This window comes from Megascapheus bottae, chromosome 33 (assembly GCF_031878675.1).
Source record: "Megascapheus bottae isolate mThoBot1 chromosome 33, mThoBot2.hap1, whole genome shotgun sequence".
In the NCBI taxonomy this organism is placed as follows: domain Eukaryota; kingdom Metazoa; phylum Chordata; class Mammalia; order Rodentia; family Geomyidae; genus Megascapheus; species Megascapheus bottae.
Genome location: NC_143541.1, coordinates 4,438,719 through 4,463,768, shown reverse-complemented (window position 1 = coordinate 4,463,768; position 25,050 = coordinate 4,438,719). Strand labels below are relative to the sequence as shown.

At 40.4% G+C, this 25,050-nt stretch overlaps 1 protein-coding gene across 4 annotated transcripts in view; it reads right to left on the bottom strand.

Annotated features, from left to right (window-relative positions):
• Grm7 (glutamate metabotropic receptor 7) overlaps window positions 1-25,050 on the bottom strand; it is a 562,936-nt gene that overhangs the window by 206,919 nt on the left and 330,967 nt on the right. For all 4 annotated transcript variants that reach the window (XR_016533549.1, XR_016533548.1, XR_016533550.1 and 1 more), the window contains exon 5: window positions 15,596-15,736. Coding sequence is in view for 1 of the 4 variants with exons in the window: in XM_090324015.1 (XP_090180141.1) it covers window positions 15,596-15,736 (141 nt within the window). In the remaining 3 variants the exon portion in view is untranslated. The remainder of the gene's footprint in view (window positions 1-15,595; window positions 15,737-25,050) is intronic.

Genomic DNA, 25,050 nt, shown 5'->3' with positions numbered 1-25,050 from the left:
AGCTGTTCTAGTCTGCAATTCCATTTTCAATTTCCAGGTAAGTGCGGATAAAGACACCTGCAGAGAATAATCAAGTGTATACACAGGGTAGCAGGAATCGTTCAGATACAATGCACATAAGGCAAGAAATGGAATGGTGAGGGGTTGTAAACCCCCCTGTTCATACACGTGAAAGGAGACTCAGCAAAGAACTTTCTCCATGGCCAAATAAGGGGTTGATGCCAAACAATCCAACAAACTCAGAAAGTCCAGTGTATCTTGTTTTACAAACCAATATATGGGTTCTTCATAGTTTACTTTTGAATGTTTATTGCTCACTGTTGCTAAATGGAGAGTTTGCTTCTACATTGGTCCAAATATATCTATTTTTTTTCCTCATATAACTAACACACTTTGGGTTGTCTGGTATACCAAGACAGGATGTGAAAGAATCGCATGACCAGACAACATTTGTGTAATAATCTCTACACTCCACAAGCTACTCTAGTCCACATCATACACATTTTCTCATCTAATCTTTGTGATCCTTTTCATCCATATTTGCTATTGCCATTGCTGACATTTTACAGGAAAAGAAACTGAGGTTAAGATAAAATAACTAACCCTAGATTATGCAGAGTGCAAGGACTAGTGGGTAACTGAATTCCAGCTGTTTAACTCCCAATCTGAGGTGTGAATATTTGAAATGGAGACATATTTTAAATATGCTGAAACAAGAGGTCACTTCTGAACAGTAATTTTTCAAATATATATCAATATTTTTGTCACCTTCATTTTTTCATGTGCATATCGTTAACAAGCAGCCACTAATTTTTATTTTAAAAGTTTCAACCTAGTTTGGCCTAGTAGTAGAGTGCTCGCCTAGCATGCATGAAGACTGGGGTTTGATTCCTTGGTACCACATACTTAGAAAAGCCTAAACTGGTGCTGTGGCTCAAGTGGTAGAGCACTGGCCTTGAGAAAAGCCCAAGGACAGTGTTCAGGCCCTGAGTTCAGCCCCCAGGACTGCCAAAAATATTTCAATCATCCAGGCCTCAATAGTTAACACCTGTAATCTTAGCTACTCATGAGGCTGAGATCTGAGGATCATGGCATAAAAGTCAGGGCAGGCCAGAAAGTTTGTGAGTCTCCTATCTTGAATTGACTACCAAAATGCTTAGAGCCAGGCAGAGCAAGCAGCATGACCACGTCTGCTCTGGATACCTTTCCCCCCAGCCACGCACGGATGCACAGTGGTCCAGCGCTGTGGACATAATGGGATCCTGTTACCGTCATCAGCGTCTGAGCTTCAGGAAACAGAACGTTTTTCTGCTGGACTTCAGGTAAAGAGCTCCACAGGGAGATATTATCTTTGTCACACGACGGTCCAGGAATAAATCTTCCTGTATCCCACAGGGCTCTGCCATCTACATCTCCAAGGCTGTTTTCTTCACAGACATCTTGGAAAGATAATCAGTACTGGCGCTTGCACCACTGCTTGTGAGATAAGAGAAAACAAGGCAGACCCACAGAGGGCCATCCCCTGGGAGAGCTGTGACAAATGAAGCTGTTGCCAACTCACCTACATAGAGTCCTGGGGACTCATTTTTAGGATGCTGAGGAGGAGTTAGAGTTATATATGGTGGGCTCAACCATGTTTAGCTGTAGTAAAAGTTGTCAGCAGCATCCCCAATTTTTATATTTTCATAGCAGTGCTTGAGGGCTACTGGAACATTTGATGTCACCAACATTTGTTTTCCTATTCTCTCTGTGTAATAGAATTTCACTTAGCTTAATTTTCACTTTTTGTGGAAGGCCACCAGTGGGCATTCTGTCATATACTTATTGGACAACTATATTGGATGGGTGGGCTAGGACCCCTGCCTGTCTGGTGCCTCAGAAGGGAAGCTTTCAGCTCATGCAGATTTTCTGCTAGAAGGAACACCTCAACCCACGTGATGCACCTTAGAGCCTCAGGGATCGGAAAGCTGTTTCCTACTTTAAACCATCATATTGGATACAATCACTACCTTATTCATTCCAACACCACAATTTCCTCCTTGTTCTAAACTGTCCTGGTGTTTTGGTTATTGCATGAATCACTGAAGGAGGCAGAGTGAAGGTTCCCTTGCTATGTATTTGTTGATTTTTGTGCAAGTACTGGGGCATGAACTCAAGGCCTCCTGTGCTTGCTTGGCTTTTGCCCTCGAAGCTGATAATTCTTAACACTCCAGCCTCACCTCCACTTGTCAGACTCTTTATTTTGCTGGTTAAGTGGAGGTAAAAGTCTCTCAGATTTGTCTGCTGGCTTCTGACCTCCATCCTCAGATCCTGACCTTTTGATTAGCTAGGATTACAGGCAGGAACCACCATCACCACCATTCCTCCCCGACCCCCCAAGAATGAAGGGTTCTTTCTTTCTTCTTTTCCAAATGGGCCAAAGGAAAGGAGTTTACAGATCTTTTAAACTGTATTCTTCTAAGGGTGCAAATGTTTAAAAGAAAGTGATGCATCATTTAGCTTATTATATTTTTAAATATGACCTGTTCAGGCCAGGACATGCGACTTCCCGAATCACTGTTTATAAGAGAAAATCAAAAGTCTTTTTTTGGTTCAAGTCTTAGCTGCCAGATGTTCCTCTCATAGACCGGCCACTTAACAAAACGAAGAACTTTGCGTCTGCCTTCTCTTTGGCAGGCTGTAAATACTATCAGCTCAGTTCTCCCTGTGAGGCTGAGCTGTAGGGACGACCAGATGACACGAGGGATATTAAAACAATTTAGAGGCTCTGAAGCACATCTCATAAACCTGATAAATCAGTACCCAAACATATGGAAGAAAATATTCAATCTTGCAAGTTTTCCAAGAAATACAAATCAAAACAGAGGTAATATTTTACAGTTGTGCCAGAGGTGGAATAGATTAATTTCCTGCTTTCAGAAGCTAACTTGGCGATATATTTCCATTGCCTAAAAATATTATTGATCCCATTTGAATGGATAATGACAAACGTAGTTAATGTACATTTTACAATCACTTCTCAGAGGCTTCCCGAAGGTTAGGTATTCCACTGAACACATGACATGGACTAACTCATTCCTGGCCTTTTCTTAAAATACCAATCAGGATGTAACTTCATCAGATAAAAATTATAACCACTCCAGGGCTTTTATCCACTAGAAAAGTGATTTCGGGAAGCAAAGTCCTGATCTTAGGCCTCACAGCTACTTTGAGGTAGGAATTGAAATTGATTTAAGATAAATAGACTTCCAAGCCCTTATTCTTTGGTACTATTCCATTTCACAATGTCTAGAAATTGACCTCAAGGAAGTAATCTAAAAGAAAAAAAAAGTGTGTGTATGTGTGTGTGATGGCAGGGACGGGGGGGGACAAAGAAGCTAAAGGTCCTTGGATTTTTTTCCTAACAAGATTTATATAAATCTACAAAGTTTGGAAGGTATGAAAATAAATAGTTGGCCAATGTTAAGATGTAACTCAGTTAAAATGGTCAATCCACGTGCCAGTGGCTCATGCCTGCAATCCTAGCCATTCAGGAGGCTGAGATCTAGATCGTAAAATGTACAGCCCAGAAAGGAAAATGTATGAGACTCATCTCCAATTTATCCCAAATAGCCAGGAGGGGAGCTGTGGCTCAAAGGATAGCCTCAAGGGAAAAAGCTTAGGACAGCCTTCAAGTCCTCAGTTCAAGCTCCACTGTCACTGTATAACAAACAACACTAGGCCCAAAATTCAATTAAACCTAACCACAGACAGCTTATGATTTAGAATATCCAAGGAGAAGAATTTATTTTTTAGTAAAATCTAGATTGCTTTTTGTCAATGTGGAACTCTACAAGGATTTGAACTCACAACTTCACGCTTGTTCAGCTTACTTGCTATATTGGTGCTCTACCACTTGGGACATACTTCTAGCCTAGCTTTTTGCTATTTGTTTTGGAGCTGGTATCTCATGAACATGATCTTCCATGTCTCAACAACCGAGTAGCCAGGATTACCAACAGCAGTCATCAGTGTCTCATCAGAAGTTATGTTGACTTCTTTTTTTTTTAAATTATATTTTATTGTCATGGTGATGTATAGATGGACTACAGTTATGCATTTTTCAGGTAGTGGGTACATTACTTCTTGAACACTGATACCCCTTCCCACATTTTTCTCCCACTTTCCCTCCTCCTACTGCCTCCCAATCATCTTGTTTTCTCCCCTTCCCTTCCCTATTTCAAATAAGAAAATATACATGTATGTGATCTATCAAGTACCAAAGTCAGATATGGAACAGCATAAGGGTAAAGAAATAAAAACTTCACATAATACATTTAAAACAACAATCTCGAAGAAAAGTCTCTTGTTTCCATATCCCGAGTTCATTATCGCGATTTTTTTATTATGATTTAGTTGAGCCTCATAGGATGACAAGTTTAGGTTTAAGCTATGACAGAGTGCGACAAGTTTTTTTTTGTTTGTTTTGTTTTTTTGAAATAGGAAACATTGACTCTGGGGTAGACAAAGAAATATCACAAACTAGGTGATCTTATAAAAATGTCTTAATTTCTGAGCTGTTAATAGAAGGCACTAAGAACTTAATTCCTTGTAGTCTATGTTTTAATAGAAGAATACAACACACCTTGGCACTCAAATGAGGAATAAGTGACAAAGGACAACCATCTACATAGTTGTGCTTGGGCAAGGGAAGGCATGGTGCAAACTCCCAGAGTTTCAGACACAGGTGATTGTCCCCTTGTCACAGAGGTGAGACCTGGCTCTCAACAACAGTTACTTCTCCTTTCGTCACAGCCGCTTGGCAAAGGTGTCCCTAGGGAAATGTCCCCGTGAGATGTAGAGAGTGAGTGAACTACTCTGAGTTGGAGTTGTGGAAAGGAGCCTTGCACAGGCAGGCCCAGATTGCATCTGTGGCACATGCTCTCCGTCCATCAACGGCTATGTGGATGGGTAGCTCAGCACTCACTGTCCATGCCCAGGTGATGGGGCAGATGGTGAGGGTAAGGCTGCTGTGGAGTCCCCCTCTCATCCCTGGGTCCACCACCCTGGGTCTCCCTTTACACAAACAGGGAGGCAAAGGGAGAAGTCGCTCCACAAACTTTCTCTGTGGGTTTCTAATGTGGAGTTGATAAGCATCTTGTGAGCACGTTTCTACTCTGTAGAAAAAAATGATTATGACATTATGCACATTGTAAACTCATAAAGTGTTTTCAGTGCCTGTATTTCTCCTTGAGGGTGGAAGTGGGGGGGGGGAGGAGCGGGTGGTTGAAAATCTCCAGTAAAGAAGCTCTTTGTAAGGAGAGCAATATTCCATTTTAACTTGTCGGATGACACTTGGCAAGTCATTCAACAGGCCTTTCTTATGACTATTAAAATGGCTGTAAGCATCCCATTTATAACACTTACATTGCTTAGAAGAACACTTTGTTTACCAGGACTGTTGTGAAAAAGATGCATATGTATTAACTCTACCAGCTCAGGAATTCCTTTTCATTAGCTGCCTAACTCAACAGACTTTCTCAATCCCGAAAGGCTCTAACTCCTATTTTTAAAGCCATTGCATGCTGGAGTTAATGAGAAAGAAATGACACACAGCTCCAATAATTATGGCTCACAGCCATTATAAGAACAGTTTTGCTTGGATTCTTCTGAGTCCTCCACTTGCTAGTTCTTTTCCTGGCTTTATTCTTCCCAGAATTAAGCACATTTCCTCTTGATACCCTCATATATCATACAGCAGGAAGAATGTGAGGGAATGTGACCTGAATTAAAATGACATGCATGAGAGTGCCCTTTCTGTCTTTGTAGGGTTGGTGTAGAGAGAGGATTCATTCTCTACAGGCTCTATCTCTAAACATAAGTCTCAGAAAGGCAGGAGAAATCCATTTCCCAACCTGGGATATAATCAAGGGCTGGGGAAATAAAAAATCAGTCCATGACTTTAGTGAAAAGAGTCTAGTATTTATGTAAGACAAGGAAGAGCTTGCCCTGCCTTGATTTGACTACAGCCACGCTAATTTGAGAGTTGTCATGTGATAATATGGGATATTACTGAATGTGTTTTTCATTACTACTCTTGGGTTTTTCTTTCTTTTTTCTTTTTCTTTTTCTATTATGAGTTCTGAATTTATTTCCATTGCCTTTGGAAAGGGTGGCTATAAAGGGAGACAAGAGAAGAGTAGATCACTTAGAAAAAGGCATATAAAGACATAGAGTGGGAAAAAATAGCCTCTTGGACAGTTGGTGTTGAGAAAACTGGGTATCCATATGCAGAAAACTAAAAGTGGATCCCTATATGTCATCATGCACTGATATCAATTCAAAATGGATAAAAGACTTCAACATTAGGCCTGAAACTTTGAAACTACTTCAGGGAGAAACATTAGAACTTACAGGTTGACACTTCTTGAAAAGAGTCCCAGGGGGCACAGCAGAGAGAAGAAAGGCAAGCAGGGCTACACAACAATAAAAAGTTTCTGCATAGCTAAGGATATAGTTACTAAACTAGAAAAACAGCCAGCCAATTGAGAAAAGATCCTTACTAGCAATATATCAGACAAAGGCCTAGTATCCAAGATATCCAAGGAACTTAAGAAACTAATCCCTCCCAAGCTTAATAAACCAATCACTAAATGGACAAGGGAGCTAAGGAGAGAAACACATAAAGAAATGCTCATTATCCCTGGTCATAAAGCAAATGCAAATCAAAATAACTCTGAGATTCCATCTCACCCCAGTACAACTAGCACTGTGAATTTAAGCACCAACAAAGGTTGGTGGAGATGTGGGGGCCAAGGAGACCTATTGCACTGTGGATGGGAATGTAAACTAGAATGGCCACTCTGGATAGCAGACTGGAGGTTCCTCAAAAAAACTAAGCGTAGACCTTTCTTACAAGCCAGCCATACCAATCCCGGGCCTCTGCCCTGAGCATCACGAACCAGGATATGATCACGACACCTGCTCAGCCATGTTCATGACTACAGTCACCTTGCTTAACAAGACTTGTTCCAGTGTTCCATCCATTTCCCTGGAAAATGGCATAACTGTATTCTTTCCAGTGGCTGTGTAAAATTCCCTTGTGTATTAGTGCCACATTTTTTTGGATCCACTCAGCTACTGTGAGGCCTCTGGGTGTGATGTTTCCGCATCTGGGTGAGTTAATCCCAGATCAGAGAGACAAATAGCACACGTTCTCTCTAATATACAGAAAATAGATCTAAAATACACTGGGGTATGATAAAGATGTTAGATACTCACACACAGTGAGATCAAAAGAGGATACTCTTAGGAGAGAAACACAAAGGCACAATGCCTAAATGCCTCTTCATATGTGTATAAAACAATAAGCATATTGAAACCAACTCCATGATATGGAAGCAAAAGACTGCTTTCTTTTTTCCCCCTCTTTGTTCTTTTAGTTTTAGATAATTCTGGTATATTTGAGTGTACACCTTTGGAAGTGGAGGGAAGAGAGTATAGAACTTGAGGGGAAAAAAGTGAAAAAGGGAAGCAGCAGAGAGCACTGGACATGGATGAAGTGAACTATACAGCTCATGGGTAGAGATGGGAGGGAGGGACTGTGAGAGAGTGAGGGAACAGAAGATACTGCACGAAAGGGAATGCACTCATGATCTGACTCATGCGATTGCAATGCCCTCTGTACATTAATAACGATAAAGCAAATGAATAATAGTAAAAATAAGGCATGTCTATTTGGGGAGGGCAGAGGGGAGCACAGAAAAGGCAGGACCAAGAGTAAACAAATGCAATGATGATACTCACTAGACACTAGCTTGAAAATGAATGACACCACTTATTGGGGAGGGGGGTGGTCAAAGGGGAAAACCTGGGAGAAAATGAGGGAAGGGGTGGCACTGGTCAAAAAGAAATGTGCTCATTACCTGAGTTAGGTATTTGTAAACCCCTCTGTACATCATCTTTGCAATAAAAATAAATAGGTAGCTAAAGTAAAGCCTATGCTGCTTAACAAAAAGAAGGCATTTGTGAGTATTAATAGTGCTCTAGGGTCAGGACTAGGCTCTAAGTTTCAAAAATGTCTAGGTGAGCCAGTTGTTGATAGCTCATACCTGTAATTCTACCTACTCCCAAGGCTGATACCAGAGGACCCATGTTCAAGGCCAGCCTGAGTAGACAAATCCAAGTTACTCTTATTTCCAATTGAAAAGGTGAGAAGTGGAGGTGTGGCTCAAGCGGTAGAGAGCTAGTCCTGAAGAAAAAGAAATCTAAGCAAGAAGGCAAGGTTCCGAGTTCAAGCTGCAGTGTTTCCGTGCACACGCATGCACGTGCACATATACTCACAGACACACACGCACGGCAAAGGAATCAGGATGAACAGTATATATTACACAAAAGACTCAGAAAGATCTGACTAGATCTAAGTTTGTCCATTTCCCCGGCTTCCATAAAGATATTCAGTAGTGGAAGAGGAGTCAGGAATGGTAAGGACAGTGTGTGTAAGGTAAACACAAGTTTCCAGAAAGATTCTCCCCTAACCCAGCCACAGGAATGTCCTGAGAGTCAGCATAACCAAAATGCAACTTGAAGAGCCAAAGAGGCCTGGGGAGTGAATCCGTGTCGCAGCAACCATCCTCTCTCCACCAGCAATGGCAACGACAGAGAAGACACGTTTCCGGAGATGGGTCTGTCGACAGGGTGAGGTCACGAAAGATTCCAGCTATCAGAAGAAAAGACCTGAACTTTAAAAAGATAACTAGGTGGCTGGGCTGAAGAAGGCCCTGGGGCTGTGAGAGAAGTCCAACTTCCTAGGAAACATTGGACTGGAGATTAGAAAAAAGAAAGATTATAGAACAGGATCCAAGGTTCTGTGCTGTTTTGCACCGATGATTTGGTAGATGGGTATTTTTAACTATAATCATGCCTAGCCGAGGGAGAGGCCGGGAGAGTCACTGCTGTCAGGCTCAAACATTTGCCTAACCATCTGTGCCACTTTCTCTCAGATCCGTCCAGTGGAATAATTAGCAATTGACACAGGGTTAATATGACCCCCTCAAAACAAGGTTACTTACCTTTTGTTCTAAAATTCTTAAACATCACTACTGATATCAATACAAGGAGATCAGCTTTTCAGATCTAAGTGAATTAAAAACAAAATCCTAGTATCAGCATGATATTTAACATGGTTTAGGAAGGCTGTTTTCAACTGTTTAGAACCTATGGGAACTGAGAGTTGAAAAACATAATCACCTCTTGGAAACGTAGATTGCTACACAATTCCACACCTTTCAAGAGGATTTCAAGAGGTTTTCTAAGATCAGTGGGGGTTTCTGATGTGACATTCAGATGGTTTGAATGTGGGGAATCTTATGCTAATTGCTGCCTGATCTACTAAAATCATATTAGCAAATTTATCTAAATAGCTCCTGTGAAAAATCCTTCACCAACTCCACACAAGGTTATAGACCTCAGCACTTCTGTGATGACTCAGAGACATTTAATTCTTTTTAATGTTTATATTCTAATCAAGGAGTCATTAACACAAATCTTGATAACTTGACGTTTCCACGTCCCACAAAAATAGAAACTAGCCATTTAGAAGCACATAAGAGATCACTGAAGATGGATGACAAGAGAGAAATGTCAGTCAAGACTCTGGTATTGAGAAATGAGTCAGAGAATCAAAAACTTAACAAAGAACCATCTTAAGACACGGTACTATAATGCATACTCATGAGAGATCAAACATAATTAATCCGCATCAGATCTCTATTTAAGAGAGCACAGATATGTAGAAGTACATTCTATATCAGTTCTCATTGAAATGGTTTGAAAAGGTTTTGTAGCACTCACGCATTAGATGCTATTTGTCTATAGCTTTCTGATATAGATTCTATAATCATGTTACATAAATTAGATGTCACAGTCTATATGCTAATTAAAGGTCAATTGATAACAGAATGATAAAATAACAGAGAAAGGTATTTAGTATTGTCATAAATCCTTTGTGTATGTATATGTATACATACCCAAAGCACTTGACTTTATTAAGGCTAACTTTTTTGTTTTAAGTCTGTTTAACAGATTACATAAATAGGTAGCATTTGAGTTAGATGCAAGAATAAGAGTTGAGACTATTTGCCAATAACAAGCTTTCTAAAGAAAGATACCTCTAGTTAAACTGTTCAGGTTGAGCCATGAGGTGCTAAGAAGGCCAAAGGCCTTACTTAAGGATTCTGACCTTTTAAAAAGTAGGCATTCAAATGTGTGCTCTTAGGCCAGGCACAGTAATGCATATCCACAATCTCATATAACACAGGTGACAGAAGTGGGACGACAGAAGAGCAAGGATGAAGAAAAGTACAAGATCTATCTGAAAACAAGCTACATTATTTGCTAGTAATTTCATAATTTCAAGGCCCTGAATTCAATCCCAAGTAACACACACACACACACACAGAAAGACAGAATATATTTTACATTATGTCTTTTTATAAAGAAAACGAGGGACCCAGATAAAAAGTGAATTTTCTTGCAGCGCAACTTAAACACACATGCAGTGAAATACAATGGGGTAGAGAGATGTCACCAATTTATCCGTTGTCTTCATGAAAGAACAAATCCCTAATAACCAACTCATTTTTTATAGGATGATAGATTTCTAAGTCCCGAATTCCTTCTTCCCAGAGAGTTGGTGCTCACAGACGGAGATGTCATTAGATAAATGTTCTGTGTAAGCCATGAGGCATGACATCGTGATAATTTGTATGGGTGCCACAGGCAAACACAGATTCTCAGAACTCCCTTCTGAGTGCAGGGAATGTGTTTGGGAGTTGAGACCATGACGCTGGCACTCACTGGGAAAAATGACAGCATCTGAGATGTGAGGAGCCAAGCAAGTTTACAGAGCCCTACACTGCTGAGACACACAGTGCGTCCAAGTGCCTAACCCCTTAGGCCTTAACCTTCCCCATCCACACAAAGTCTCACACCACGGATTCCCCTTCTGCTTGCTTTCTGGAACTTTGATATATCAGAGTATAACTCGGTGCACGCCAGTGACGCTCTCCTGTCTGTGCATTGCGCTTGGCCTTCCCATGGAAATTCCATGTGACCTTTCTCCAACCAGCCAATCACACCAGGAGACTCAGGAATTCCTCCCACAATGACATTCCTAAGGGACAGCCTCTCACTGTGACCGACGCTGAGCAACCACTCAGATTTGTCACTTGAAGTATCTAATTTCATACTTACCACAACTGTGGATGTCGACTTTGCCTTTCCTCATTTCAGAAAGAAGGAATGGCTTCGGGAGGGGTGATGACGTTTTCCAAACATGCCTAGATTCAATCTCAGGTATCTACAGGGGAACCCTGCCTTCCCTCCCTCAGCCCCAGACCCTATGGGTTCTCGGCTATGTTACCATAGTGATTTTCCCGACCAAAGATAGCCTCTATTTCTTCCCATTTGTGTCAACTTTTCTTCCACTTGTTATCTCTATCACTCTCATTTTCAATGAGATCAGACTCAGAGCTGGCCTCTGGTGGCAACTGTATTCTGGCAATTCTCAAGGGGGAGCATGCTTCACAAGTAACACGTGAGTAGGGGCTGGGATTTCAGTACACCCTGATCCCCAGTTACATGGATATCCCCACCTAAGGGCCTAGAGCTCACCTCATCCTACACACAGCCGGTACCAGGTAACACCGCTGTAAGAGCACATAGCCCTACTGTGTGGGAGCTAGTAGGAGAATATAGGGAATGTATTCCTACTATGGAGAATCCCAGTGCTACCAGTATTTGTCACTTGGAGATCGTGTTTTGTGCTAAGCTTAGGCTAATATGCTGGCTCTCCTGGAAATCTACTTGTGACATGGCTGCTCAGATCATTGTTTTTTAAAATAAGAATGCCTGTGCCTTTGACCCCAGACATGGTTATAACACATGTAGAGCCGATTTAATCCATCTCCAGCATTTTTCCAACAGAGATTCTTCTCCTGACCTTTTCTTTTCGTGAGAATATAGAACTTCCCATTTCATTGTGACCACAGCACATTGCTCTCTCCAGAACTATGAATCCTATTCCTTGGGTTCAACATGTCTCAGATAATTACTTTTCTGCTTATCTCCTTGGCACTAACACATAGTAACCAGCTCCTTATGGCTAACAAAAGCCCAGAAGTGAAAAGCAATACTATTCCGCATGATAATTTATGTTTACATCCCAGAACTGAATATCACATATCCCCTTTTTCTTCAGCAGTGCAGCCCAGTTTCAGACAGAGAGAAGGAAGATTACTTTCTGTGGCCCTTGGATCCAAACATCTAGTGTCTCTGACATCAATCTACAATGCTTCATTACTCAGCCAGCCCCTCTATCTGGTTGTCTTTGCCTCTTGTGCCCAATCATTGAATGTTTCGATAATCTGGTTACTCTGGAAGCCTTCCCTTCCTTCCAGCCCCTCTGCCCATCAAAACTCCCTTCCTCTGTCCACTTATCTCCCTGATTCAGATGCACATTCTCACTCTCATTTTAAGGACTCATCTTTACAGTGGAAAGGCATTCCTGACAACCATTCCTCTTTTCCACTTTGCCTCTCTCAGCTCAACTTCTCTCTCCCAAAGCTCTATTTGCAGAAGGAGATGCAAAGAGCCAGATCTTTCCATACAATATTTTTTTGGAACGAGGACCAGGATTTGTTGAGTTGCATTTGGAAAAGAGAAAGGAAATGAAAGACTGGCAAACACAGGGTCAGCTACTTCTCCTTAATCAATGACCGGAGGCATCCCAGAGATATAAACATACCATGTTCAACACAGTGAAATGGGAAGGAGAGGACAGACAAGAGGTCAAGAGAGCAAATAGATTACTGGGAGTCATGGGTAATTTAGCAAATATCATCATCAAAGATGAAGTGGAAGCAGAAGAGCAAGACAGTCCATCCAACATCTCTGCAGATGGGCAGTCATCTTCAGAAGTTCAAATTCTGTAGGATCTGTAGCACTGAAATGCGGCTGCAGATGGAAGACGAGAGAGGGTTTTAGCCCTAGACTGGGCACCTCTAACACCCACTGGGAAATCCGCCCCGCCTCCAGACTGCAGAACGTCAGCATCAGAGAGAATCTGAGGGACTGTCATCACTCATCAGGATTCTTCTCTACACTCGAGTGTCCCCTGTCTCAGAGACAAATTATCCAGATGTCAAACTAATTTTTCAAGTTTCCACTTGAAAGCTCAGTGTCACCTAGGTCTAGTCAACACTGAATTAATTTGACTCCTTTTCTCACGATCGTGGGAAGAAATGTATTTTTGAAAACGCCTTGCTGTTCCACGACCTGGTTTTGAGAATGTGGCCCCCTGGTTAGCTTTTCTGCCACCCGCACACATCAACTATTGATTTTGCATTATTGGTGGCAGTCACGTGTCCATTCTTTAATCTGTTACTTAACAGAAAATTCCTTGAGAAAAACAAAAGACCACACAGAAGCAGCCTCATCTCCTTTGTAACCACAGTGTACATATTACATACATTACACCGAATGAATTGACAGTTTTGTCAGTCCAAACCAAACTACATTGGGGACTCTGTCTAATACAAGTATCTGTTTTGAATTATTTTCTTCTTTTTGAACTCAAGATATCTAGCTTGCTTGGCTGGTATTCTGCCACTTGTGCCAAGCCACCATTTCAGCTTTTTGCCAGTTAACACAGACTTCCCTGGCCAGGTTGGCCTAAAGCCTGTCCTCAGCCTCTTCTAGTAGGACTATCGCTGTGAGCTGTTGGCATCCAGCAACGAAATATCCCTTTCTTAATCAAACTGCAGATTTTATAAAGACTTTATACCTTAAGAGATTTTATACCTTAAGGGCACCAATATAAATGGTTGACAATTACTGGAGCATCGAGACGCTATTAAAAAGATAATAAGATGATACCATAAGTCATATCATTGTTATAATCATGTTTCAATGCCATTCAATAGCAAGGACCAAGGCCAGATACCAGGTGCATCTCAGCACATCTGATTCTTTATGTATCGTTCTATGCCTGTTGGCTCAGCTCACAATCTCTCCTTACTCTGTATACCTCAACCACATATGTCTATCACATCTGCAGCTTCTACAATTTCTCTTGCTACATTCTTGGCTATGTGATTGTACTGAAAACTCCCCAAACCTAAGGTGGGCACAGAGACCTAGCTAAAACCCTAGGATCTTGGTTTAAAACCAGCTTTCGAAAATGCCTCAAGACTTCATCTGTGCTGGAGGCTGGTGGCTCATTGCTATGACCCTTGCTATTCAGGAGGCTGAAAGGTGAGGATTGAAGTTTGATGTTAGCCCAGGCAGCCAAGTCCAATTAATTCCCAAAAAGCTAGAAGTGGGACTGTAGCCAAAATGGCACAGTACTTAGCTTTGAGAAGAAAAAGCAGCACCGAGGCCTTTAGTTCAAATCCCAGAATTGATTGGTATCTGTGTGCGTGCGTGTACACACACACACACACACACACACACACACACACACACACACACACACACTCCTCCTTCTCCAATTAACTACTAGAAAGCTTGAGGCTTCATTCAAGGAATAGAGTACAGCTCTGAATGAAGAAGCTGAATAAGAAGAGCCCAGGACTCTGAGTTTAAGTTCCAGTGCCAGCATGAAAACAAAAGCTTCCACTTTTCTACTTCTCACAGAATCTTCATATTTTAATGCAAGCATCCTTCCATTAAATGAGGCTTTAAGAAATAAAAAATAAATAAATAGAACCTGATCCTCACACCACACTAGAAAAGTGCCTGGCCGCCCAGCTTCTCCCCTAGCATGAAGTAAATCATTTGAGGAAGTTTATACCCTCAATAGGAGTTGATTTTTAAGGTCATATGTCCTCATACGTTCTGAACATGTCTTTTGGGTTATAATTATACATTTATCAGAGAGATCATTGAAATACTGGTGAACTCCTGCCCGCAGACTCAACTCTTTGTGGAAGCAGTCCTTAACCTGCTTTGCTTCCCATGATACCACTAAGTCTAGCAGGGTGCTTAGTAGATGGTGGTTTAATAAATATTTATGAGTGAATAAATTAATTGCTGTGTGATATTTCCTTTTGGCTACTTGTGCATCCACACTTTTTATTCAGGAAAAAAATCATTACAAGACTTTATATGAGGAGCAGGTAGTGATTCTAGGCTGATTTGTAAATAGCAGGTGATTCTCTAATTTAGACATCCTGGAAATCATTTGGAAATCTTAGCATTATAAATGCAAGCACTTTGCGTCCTCAATCAAATAGGTTGTATGTGGGAGTGGTTAAATCTATAGAATTTCTCCGAGACTTTTGTCTATGTGAGAATGACTTCCCTCTAAAACACGACCCCTTCTGAATTCAAAGAGCCAAAGAAAATGTCAATTACTGCTAGATGGGACAGGCAGAACCGAACACAATCTTGTCTGTACTTCCCTACAAGACTTACTTTCCATTTTCTGAACACATCTAGTAAAATTCAATTTACTTCTTCAATTTGTCTCCAGCTAGGCTTCCTTCTGTCAGCTGCACAGGCATTTCAATGCTGGCCACGTCACGTCAGCAGAGAAGGGCCATGGCAATGGAATTACCTGTGCATTTACGATCTGTGTCTTCTTTCTTGGATCCGCTAATTGTCAGTTTACAGTTGAAGTTTTCTTCCCAGTATTCTGCAAACCATACATTTCTTCTGTTGTTCTCAAGGGTGCGGGATGTAAAGTACGCATCGAACCCTAAACAAAATTAAATACAAGGTCAGCACACATGTGCAGAAATAAATGCCAGGGAGGGTTTTTCTTTGTTTTAGTAGACTAGATCTTCTTGAGTCTCAATTGAAAATAAAGAAGACAAAAAAACCATACTGTAAGACTAATTTATAGATAAATCCTTACTTCAACCCATCTAATACTTTTTGGTCTACAAATAACACATTGACAATGAAATCTCCATGAGAGGTTTAAGGATCTCAGCTGCTTTGCATTTCTAGTGAGCTAAATACATCCTCGTGGAGACAACAGATCATTTCAGTACTGACTGCAGACCAGGTCTGCTTTGTTCATCTCAACAACTTGCTCAATAGTAATTGCAGTCATTAGCCCCATTTTGCAAATGAGAAAACAGAGGCTTAGAAAAAATAATAACAAATCCAAGATTAACCATTTGACCATAAGCTATACTCATGACTGTTCCAGCTCCTGCTCTATGCTGATCTTATTTGTTTAGTACCAAAAATTTTTCAGATCAAATGCAAATAAAAAATATTTGAATAGCCTATAGATACAATAAGCTCAACATAATGATCAATGTTATTCTGAAAGAATTTCCATATGAGCAGAGATTCAAGGGGCTGGGTCCCAAGCACCTTCAGAATGAAGCAAAGGGAAACACTGGTGGTAATGGAGCTGGGAAGTCCTCCGAGACTCAGGGGACAAAGCAAGACAGGATTCAGCGTTTTGAGGGCCAGGTTTGAATCTCAGCTCCACTGATCTCAGGAGGTTATGGGAAAATGCAAGTTTGAGGAGAATGATCAAGAGTGTGAGACCACCTTCAGTTACCTGGTGAGATTCTGTCTCCAAAAGATGAGAAAAAAAGAGAAGGGGGGGAAGAGGAGAAGGAGGAGGGAGCAGAGGAGGAGGAGGAGGAGGAGGAGGATGGAGAGCAGGGGGAGGAAAATGCAATCTGGAAAGATAGCTTATTATCATTTGTTTAATTTATAGAGATTGAAAAATGCAATCCAAGGTCCTAAGATCAGGGTTTGGCTGTGAAAGAGCCCAGATCAGATTTTGGTTCAAAGGAAATGAAATCAAGAGTTGTGCTTAAGGAAGAAGATCATTCATTTCTGGGGATCAGATGGAATTCATGGAAAGAAATCACTCCTTTTTTTGGACAGAGTGAGTTTCAGTGCAGAAATTAATCTCTGGGCCGGTCTGAAGGTCGTGTTCCATCAGCTACACATCGAATAGCATTGCCATAATCTTGGAAGTAAGTTTGAGAAGGACCAATGCAGGAAAATGACCAAGGCTTCAGCTAGCAGTACAGGTATATGCTTCTCTCATTCTTTTCTCGCGGAAATGGGGTGCTGCCCTCCAGTACTCCCTGAAATTTGTGGTTGAGACAACAAAGCACAAATCAATAGAGACATAATTCATCCCAGGTGGTGTGTTTGGGAGCTGACCTTTGCAGCCCGGTCTGGAGGAGAGGGGAGAGCACTCATGGGTTTGTGATAGGAAAGGAAAGCTATCAGAATGTCAGGAGGAGGTCGGAGCACACCGCAGCCTGCTTAGCTAGGGCTGGAGGAGGCTCATAGACACCAATGATGCTTCGCCTGGCATGCGAACACAACCAGTAGCCCTGGTCACTGCCTTGCCAGCATCTGCCACTCTTTGCAGATGGGTGGCAAGGAACAGCCAAGGCTGCTTTCACCTCACCTGTACAGGGGGAGGCACAGCTCTCCTTGATCGGCTTCCAGCTCAGGAAAGATCCATTCCAACAATGTTCAAGTTTCCCTTTATCTTGCTTGTTCCTTTATGTGTCTTTGGGAAGTTTGGGACAAAGGGCTAAGGGCAATTTGTCATTTCTGTGCCAGTCTCTGGAGACCTCTGAGACCAGACGTTTTATCCCTGTCATCCCAGAGCTCTCAGGTGGAATCCTTGCAAACACTGAAGTGCAGTTTTAGCTAAAGTGGAAGGCATAGCAAGCTGGTTTGGCAAGAAGATCATTGCAGATCTATTGGGATCAATCTAGACGCTCACATGCACTCTCAGATTCTGCTGTCTCTATCTATTGGTGAGAGTAATGGAAACTAGCCATGATTTTTTTTTGAGACAACCAAGAAGGGGTATTGATGTCAAAAATATCACACAAGAACCAGCAATACCATGAGAAGTGTTTTTCTAGATGAGGTAGAAAGAATAATATCTGTAATATCATCCAGAAAAATGCCTCTGAAAGGCTTTTCACTATTCTATAGTGCCAGCATGCCTTCCCTTCTTCTTTTTTGGAGGTGCTTAAATTCAAGGCCTAACACTGTCTTTGGGCTTTCCTCGAGGCTAGCACTCTACCACTTGAGCCACAGCACCACTTTTGGATTTTTCTATGTATGTGGCACTGAGGAATGGAACCCAGGGTTGCGTACATGCTAGGGAAGTACTCTAGCACAAGGCCACACTCCTGGTCCCAACCATCCATTCTTTATTCCTTTAAACTACTTGGGGAAAAAAGATCATTTATGTAAACCTAATACACTTATCTGGGAATAAATATGTATTCAAACAGTGAACACTGAACTGAAGTTAGTGGCTGAAAGCAGAAATGGATGCTAAAAGTCTAGGGTCTAATTGGTAGCATTGTTGCTAGTTAGATAACCTTAAGCAAATATTCTACATATAATTATTTTTTTATAAAGATCATATCCAAATTAGGATGATAGTATTTTTTTCTGCAGCGTTTCTGTGAAGTTAATATATGCTGCAGAATTTAAACTACTGGCAAAATAAAATTACAAATATTAAGTAACTTGAAGGACTGGGGCAGAGAGAAGAAGAGAGAAGGGTTCGAACGTGGGGAGAGAGAGAAGGAGGAACTAGAGAGAGAGAAAGAAGAGAGATTGGATGAGTGTGAATAGAAATTGAAGAAAGCTTGAACTTTAACACTTGAGACAATTCATGAAATGAGTCCCAGTATTTGAAGTTCCTTATTTTGAAGTTAGATGGACCAGAGCTTGGGTACTTGCTCTGCCAAATGCCAGCTTCTAAAAGTATCATTCATGTGAATGTAAAGTTAATCACGGTTTTCTGATTTTTTTTAAATCTATACATTTTGTTTTCTTATTCTTTTATATATTTCAGGAAATGATAAATTGGGAGCTCATGTTTCCTCATGTATTTAATGACAAGAGCGTTTCTTCTTCCCTTCCTTAAATATTAGGTTAAAACTCATAAAACTTAAATGTGTTGGGGTCAGCAGTTTTCACATAAATTGCAGACACTACAAAGACTCTGGGCCCCTAAGATTCTGTCATCATTTCCTTTATTCTGTACAGCTACATGTGTTGTTATGGATTACAGCACACAACGCAGGGTGATTTAAAAAATTAAGATGGGCATTGTTAGCTCATGCCTGTAGTCCACGCTGCCCAGAAGGATGAGAATTTCGGTGGAAAACCAGAACAGGAAGACAGACCCCAGAGATGCTTACTTCTAAGTAAGTGTCAAAAGCTGGAAGTGGTTCAGAGGCTCCTACATGTCAGCCTGGAAGAAAACAGCCAAACAAAATGCCAGGCATGAGTTCAAGCCTCATGCTGGCAGAAAAACAAATAAATAAAAATAAAATAAGATAAAATAAAAATAAAACTGTCCCTCTGGTGAATGCTTTAAGAAGTAGGACAGAAAGAGCATGTCCTTGGAAGCCATAAAGGGATGTTCATGGGATGTGGAATGAGAGATGGATGGGAAAGGCTCCTATTTTCCTTTCATATTCCTCACCTCACTATGAACTTGAACCTTGACCCTGAACTTAAACCTTGAACTTGAACTCCACCATCGCAGATAAATCAACTTGCCTTTCTCAGAGCTGCTCAAGCTGAGGTTCTTGTTGTTTTGCCTTCCTTTCCTATGTTTATATCCCGTGGCTTGTTATACTTCTCCCTTCTTACTATATGTTTTTCAAGTTATTCCTCCTTTCCATATCTTTCATTTCCTCTAGTAACCAGGAACACAAGAGACGTCACAAAATGCAATCATATCTCTACTAGATGTTGACATTTGCAAGTGTGCATTGAAAGTCAGACTTTTTGATCTAACAGTTTTATCTCAAGGTATTAGTCCTCATAAAATAAGTACTACCCCTGTCTTTATCACATTTTATCAGATGTGATATCAGCAGCGGGGTATATAAATCACAGATATTCAGAAACATTGGAAGTGAGAACATACACATGCCTAAGATTTGACCTGAGAGGTGCTTTTACAATAAATGTTCAAGGTAGAACAAAAGCACAATTAGCAAAACTGGATGCATCTATGGATTTGTGCATACAAGTGTTTTGTACCTGCATATGTCTTTGTGTGTGCATGTGTGTCTGTGCACATGTGTTTACATGTGTCGTTGTGAGTATATGTTCATTTTATATGCATGTGCTATGTGTCTGCACTTGAATTAATTCTTGTATAGATGGATGTGTTTGTGTTCACACGTGGTTATAGCTTGGTTTGTTATATGTGTACATGTTTCTTTGCATATGCATATGTCCGTGTATGTACATATGCATGTGTGTATGTACGTGTGTGTGTGTGTGTGTATGTGTGTGTGTGTGTGTGTGTGTGTGTGTGTGTGTGTGTGTGTGTGATTAAGTGGCAGTAAGAGTCCCATAGACTTTCGGCTTCCTGAGTATCAAGGATTAAAGGTGTGAGCTACGAGCACCTGGCTTTAAAATCCTTTTTGTCAAAATAATATCATGGCCAGTTTTTTCCTCTTCTAGCCTTGATCACTTCCAGTGCCTTGGTGGGGAGGGGGGATGGGACAAGCGCTAAGTTTTTAAACAGGATGTTAGTTCAGTTAACCAGCTAACATAGATTTCAGGCAATTAATAAACAAAAAGAATTTACCAAGAAATTTCCTGAATAGGATCTGCATTCCACAAGAGATGACCTCCTGATATTACAAGGCCTGCATCTCCAAAGGATATGCCATAACAAACCCCCAATACTAACTTGTCTGGTTTCTTGGATTTCCTCCCCAGACCTCAATGAGGTATTGGCAGAATCCTTGTGTCTCCAACACAAGTTCTTTCCCATAGCTACACAATGGAATCAAGAAACAGATTAAAAAATGGCACTGAACTGCCATAGATAAATCAGACCTTCTGTAGGTGGCCTGTGCAGGCCAGTGACCCCACACGGCTCTCATATGTCACTGAGATTGCATTCTAGACCATGTGCAATGCGATCTGACCACTCGGGAAGCCACTCTACACACAGCCCTGGTAGACTCGTTCTATCAGAACCACAGACAACATTTTTTTCATTTAAACATAGATCCTACTTGTTTAGAGAGCCCAGTTACACAGTTATTAGTACATGCTAATACTGACCCTGAAGCAGTAATGATAAAAAGGCCTGTAAGTTTGACCAAATCTTAATTGTTATTGGCAATTTGAAAACGTACCCAGTATTTAATTCATAATATGTTGTCATGTAAAGTGTTGGAAGACACCAAAAATACATCTAGGACCAAAGTTATAGTTTGATACTAGCTTTTATAAATATTTATGTTATATAATTTTTATGCCAGAAATGGTTATAGGGGGGTCAAAATAAAGAATTTTACCCATAGACAATATTCATCAATTGAGTAAATGAGGCCCGCCTATTATTTCCAGCAACATCAGGGCAAAAGCCACACAAACATGTCAGAGAATTATTGTGCATAGTGGAGGCTTCACCTTTTATTTTTAATAACCATACAAGACTCATGTTGCTTGGTTACCATCTTCATTTTGTACTCTGATCTAAAAATGTCTCAGCAGAAAGAAGTCTCCTGTGAACTCAACATCTAAACTTATAGAATCAAACATCTATAATAACAAAATGATATTTCATTTTCTCCTTAATCACAGACTCAATTACTGCCTAAATATTGTGAGGGGGGGAAAAACTTTGAAAAAAGAATATTTGACACGCAGGTTTCAGATTGGGGAAAAATTTGAAGAAAGGAAAAAGAGAAACCTTAGAAAAGAATAATGCCAGTTTCCAGATGCATGGCCATTTAGTGTTAGAATGCTCATGAAAACATTTAAAAGAAAGACAAGTTACTGACCATTGATAAAAAGAAAATTCCACACTGACCCTTAAAGTGACAACTGTAACTGTAGCTCAGTGATACATTCAGGTTTGAGATTTTTGTCTTATTGTTTTTCAGTCAGATTAGACATTTGAGACATATATAACATCTTGGCTTTTCTTTTCTTTTTTAAATTCCAAACAGTTTAATTTTAAGTCTTCAAACTAAATAATTTGGCTTTTTAATCTCTCCTCTTCTGGCAGCCTTTAAACATACTATTTTGAGGTATGTTATTTCTCAGGGTACTTTTTAGCATACTGATGAATATATATTTTCAGAATGTTAAAAACAAGCTATGAGTTGATGATCCAGGTAAATAAATATCTACCAAAAAAATTCATGTCATTCATTTCATTTGGGTTACTAATGTTATTTCCAAGATGATGACCCTGTACATCTTAAAGGAAAGGTTAATTGTCCTGACTTTTTAACTCTTTTATGTTAGTCAAGACATTCTGTTTTCTAGAACCCTGTAAGACACATTCCTATAAATCTTCTAGAATTCATCAACTAACTGGTCTATCAGAATTCCCTTCCATGTAACCTGAAGTTAAAAGTCATGAGTTGATGTGAACAAGAACTACACACTTGATCCTTGAGGTATAAACTCAGGAGTGGCTGATAGCAGGTTTACAGGCATAGAGAATCAGTGGACCATTTATTTCAAATGAGAAGAATGGGCTGATCAGAGGCTCAGAGAGAAAAGATGGAAAGGATGTATCCAGATCCTATATTTTCTCAGGGCTTGAATACTAGCTTCCAATCTGTTTCTGAGGTCCTGATATATTATCTCCCTCTTTTCATTCATCTCCCTCTCTCCTCTCTCCACCCCATCCTTTTTAAGTACTTGCTCCCTTGTGTTTTATTTTGGTGAATTTTGATTATTTTGGCTCTCTAAGGAATCACACTACTTGAGATCTTCCTTGAATCTACCATATTTCAGCTAGCACATTGATATATCCTTGCATACCATCCAAATCCAACATATTTTCTTATGAGTCCATAAGCTAAATCATGCTTCCATTGATCCTTTTGTATCTCTGGGCCTGACTTCACTTGTATTTTCACCCAAGTGTTTCCATTTCTTTACAAATGATTACAATTTCATTCTTTGTAAGACTTTCTTTAAATAAACCATCCATCTCCTGGTGGCCTTAGTCAAGTCCCACTGGAGATCTCTGAAAGCTGTAATTAATATTGATATAAGGATGGATCAAGAGTCAATCCTGCGCTCAAAGACATTACCAAAAGATAGGCAATCTTGACAGAAGGGAGGGAGACAGAGAGTCCCAAGCTAAAGAGAAGAGGGGAAGCAAGTTTTAACATTCCTAATGCTGGGCGAAGAAGCTCCAAAAGTCCCTTTGAAGCAGTCACTCTCAACTACATTATTCTTTTCCAAATCTTTGGATAATTCATTTGTTTGCAAGAGGTGACATTTACTTCTTTGCCTCATGATTTAAACACCCATGCACACTCTCTCAGTATGAAATGTGTTCTGGGCAATCTCCAAGGGAACAATACAGGAGACTTAGTGTTCAAACCATCTGCTGACATAATAAATACGGTCTTGCATTGGACATGAGTTTTCCAACAATCCCCGATTAGAGCACTCTGGATAACTTTGTGCTCCAGGAACTCTGTGTTAAACCCCTCAGTTCTCTAAGGAGAAGGCAGCTCAGCCTGCTGAGTTCAGATGACAGATGAATGGCACATACTGGCAGGGCCTGTGCATATACCTACTATCTGGGTCAGTGACTTTAGCTAAGGAATTGCAGTCTAGTTTGGTCATTAGCGGTTGCTCCTCTATTATACACATTTCAAGTATGCCTTTGGTCCAATCAAAAAATGGTATTGTAGAGCAGTTAGCGACAACAGAATGAGTTAAGTTAAAGGTCTTTACAACCGAGAGATCCTAGACGTGCATAACACACGATTCTTGCCCCAGAGACATATTCAATGTGGGATGGTAGACAAGAAAATATGAATAACTGTGGGGATAATGTTGATCAATACTTATAGTGAATTTTTCAAATGATTATGCTGGACCAGGAATGTTAAATGTGTTATGTCAGTCATTTCAAACTGCCTACACAGAAGTTGGGAGTTCTCACATAGAGAAAATGAGTGGGATATGGACAGTTGTTCTAGCATTCCAGGAGAGGAAGTACATTAACCTGGAATGGTCGGCATTTATGTTAGGAGGGATCTGAGTTCAATCTGGAAAAATGCAATGTTCACACAAGGAGGAAAGACTGAAGAGAGTGGCAAATGACAGACAGCTTGCCACCAGGTGAGATGGTTGCATTACTTGTGTTTCTGGGTGATAACTCACCTAATATGTCTGCATAAATAGAAAATTCATTAGGCTCCAGAGACACTAAGAATTTGATTATGTGGTCAAAAAAAATCAATGCGATACCACCGAAATCAACCACTTATTTTCACATCAGCAAGAACAATTTAAAAGTTCCCTCAAATGGGCCAAATTACCACAGTTAAACAAAAGCCTTAGAATAACCAGAAAGAAAGACAAACAACAGTAATAGAAATCTTTAAGGAGAGATAGAGGGAAGTAAATAAAAATAGGAGGAGGGTCACTGTGGAGAAGTTCATCAAATATTGTTTAAGAATAGCTCATAGTTTTCTCTTCTGTGTGGTTACTTACTCAAGTTTTAGACTCAAAATAAGTAAAATCCATTAGAACTGGCGTATCATCATCTTTCAAATTAGTTCACACATGAATAAAATACAACACAGGAAGGCTCATTATGTGCAAATAGATAGCTTCTCATGGTGTTTCATCTCTAAAATGGAAACATTTACCTATTGCCATTGCCTTAAGCTACTGTTAAGTGTTCATACTCAGAATTACAATAGTAGTAAATATTATGGTATGAAGATCCAAGCATTTTTCCAACTGTGCACAGGTTCTATGGTATCACCTTTAATGCTCACGAGAAACTAACATTATCATGGTTCCAGGGCTAGGGCGGTAGCCTTGAGCTGAAGAGCTTCAGGGACAGCGCCCAGGCCGAGTACAAGCCCCATGGTAGACAAAAAAAAAAAGGAGGAAATAGAATCTCCAAGAGGTTACATTTTATTTACCAATTCAGTGTGGTAAGGTCCTTGATATACACCTTCTCAAATGTATATATGGATTATATGTGTGTTTGTATAAATGTGTGTATGTATATATGAAAACATATAT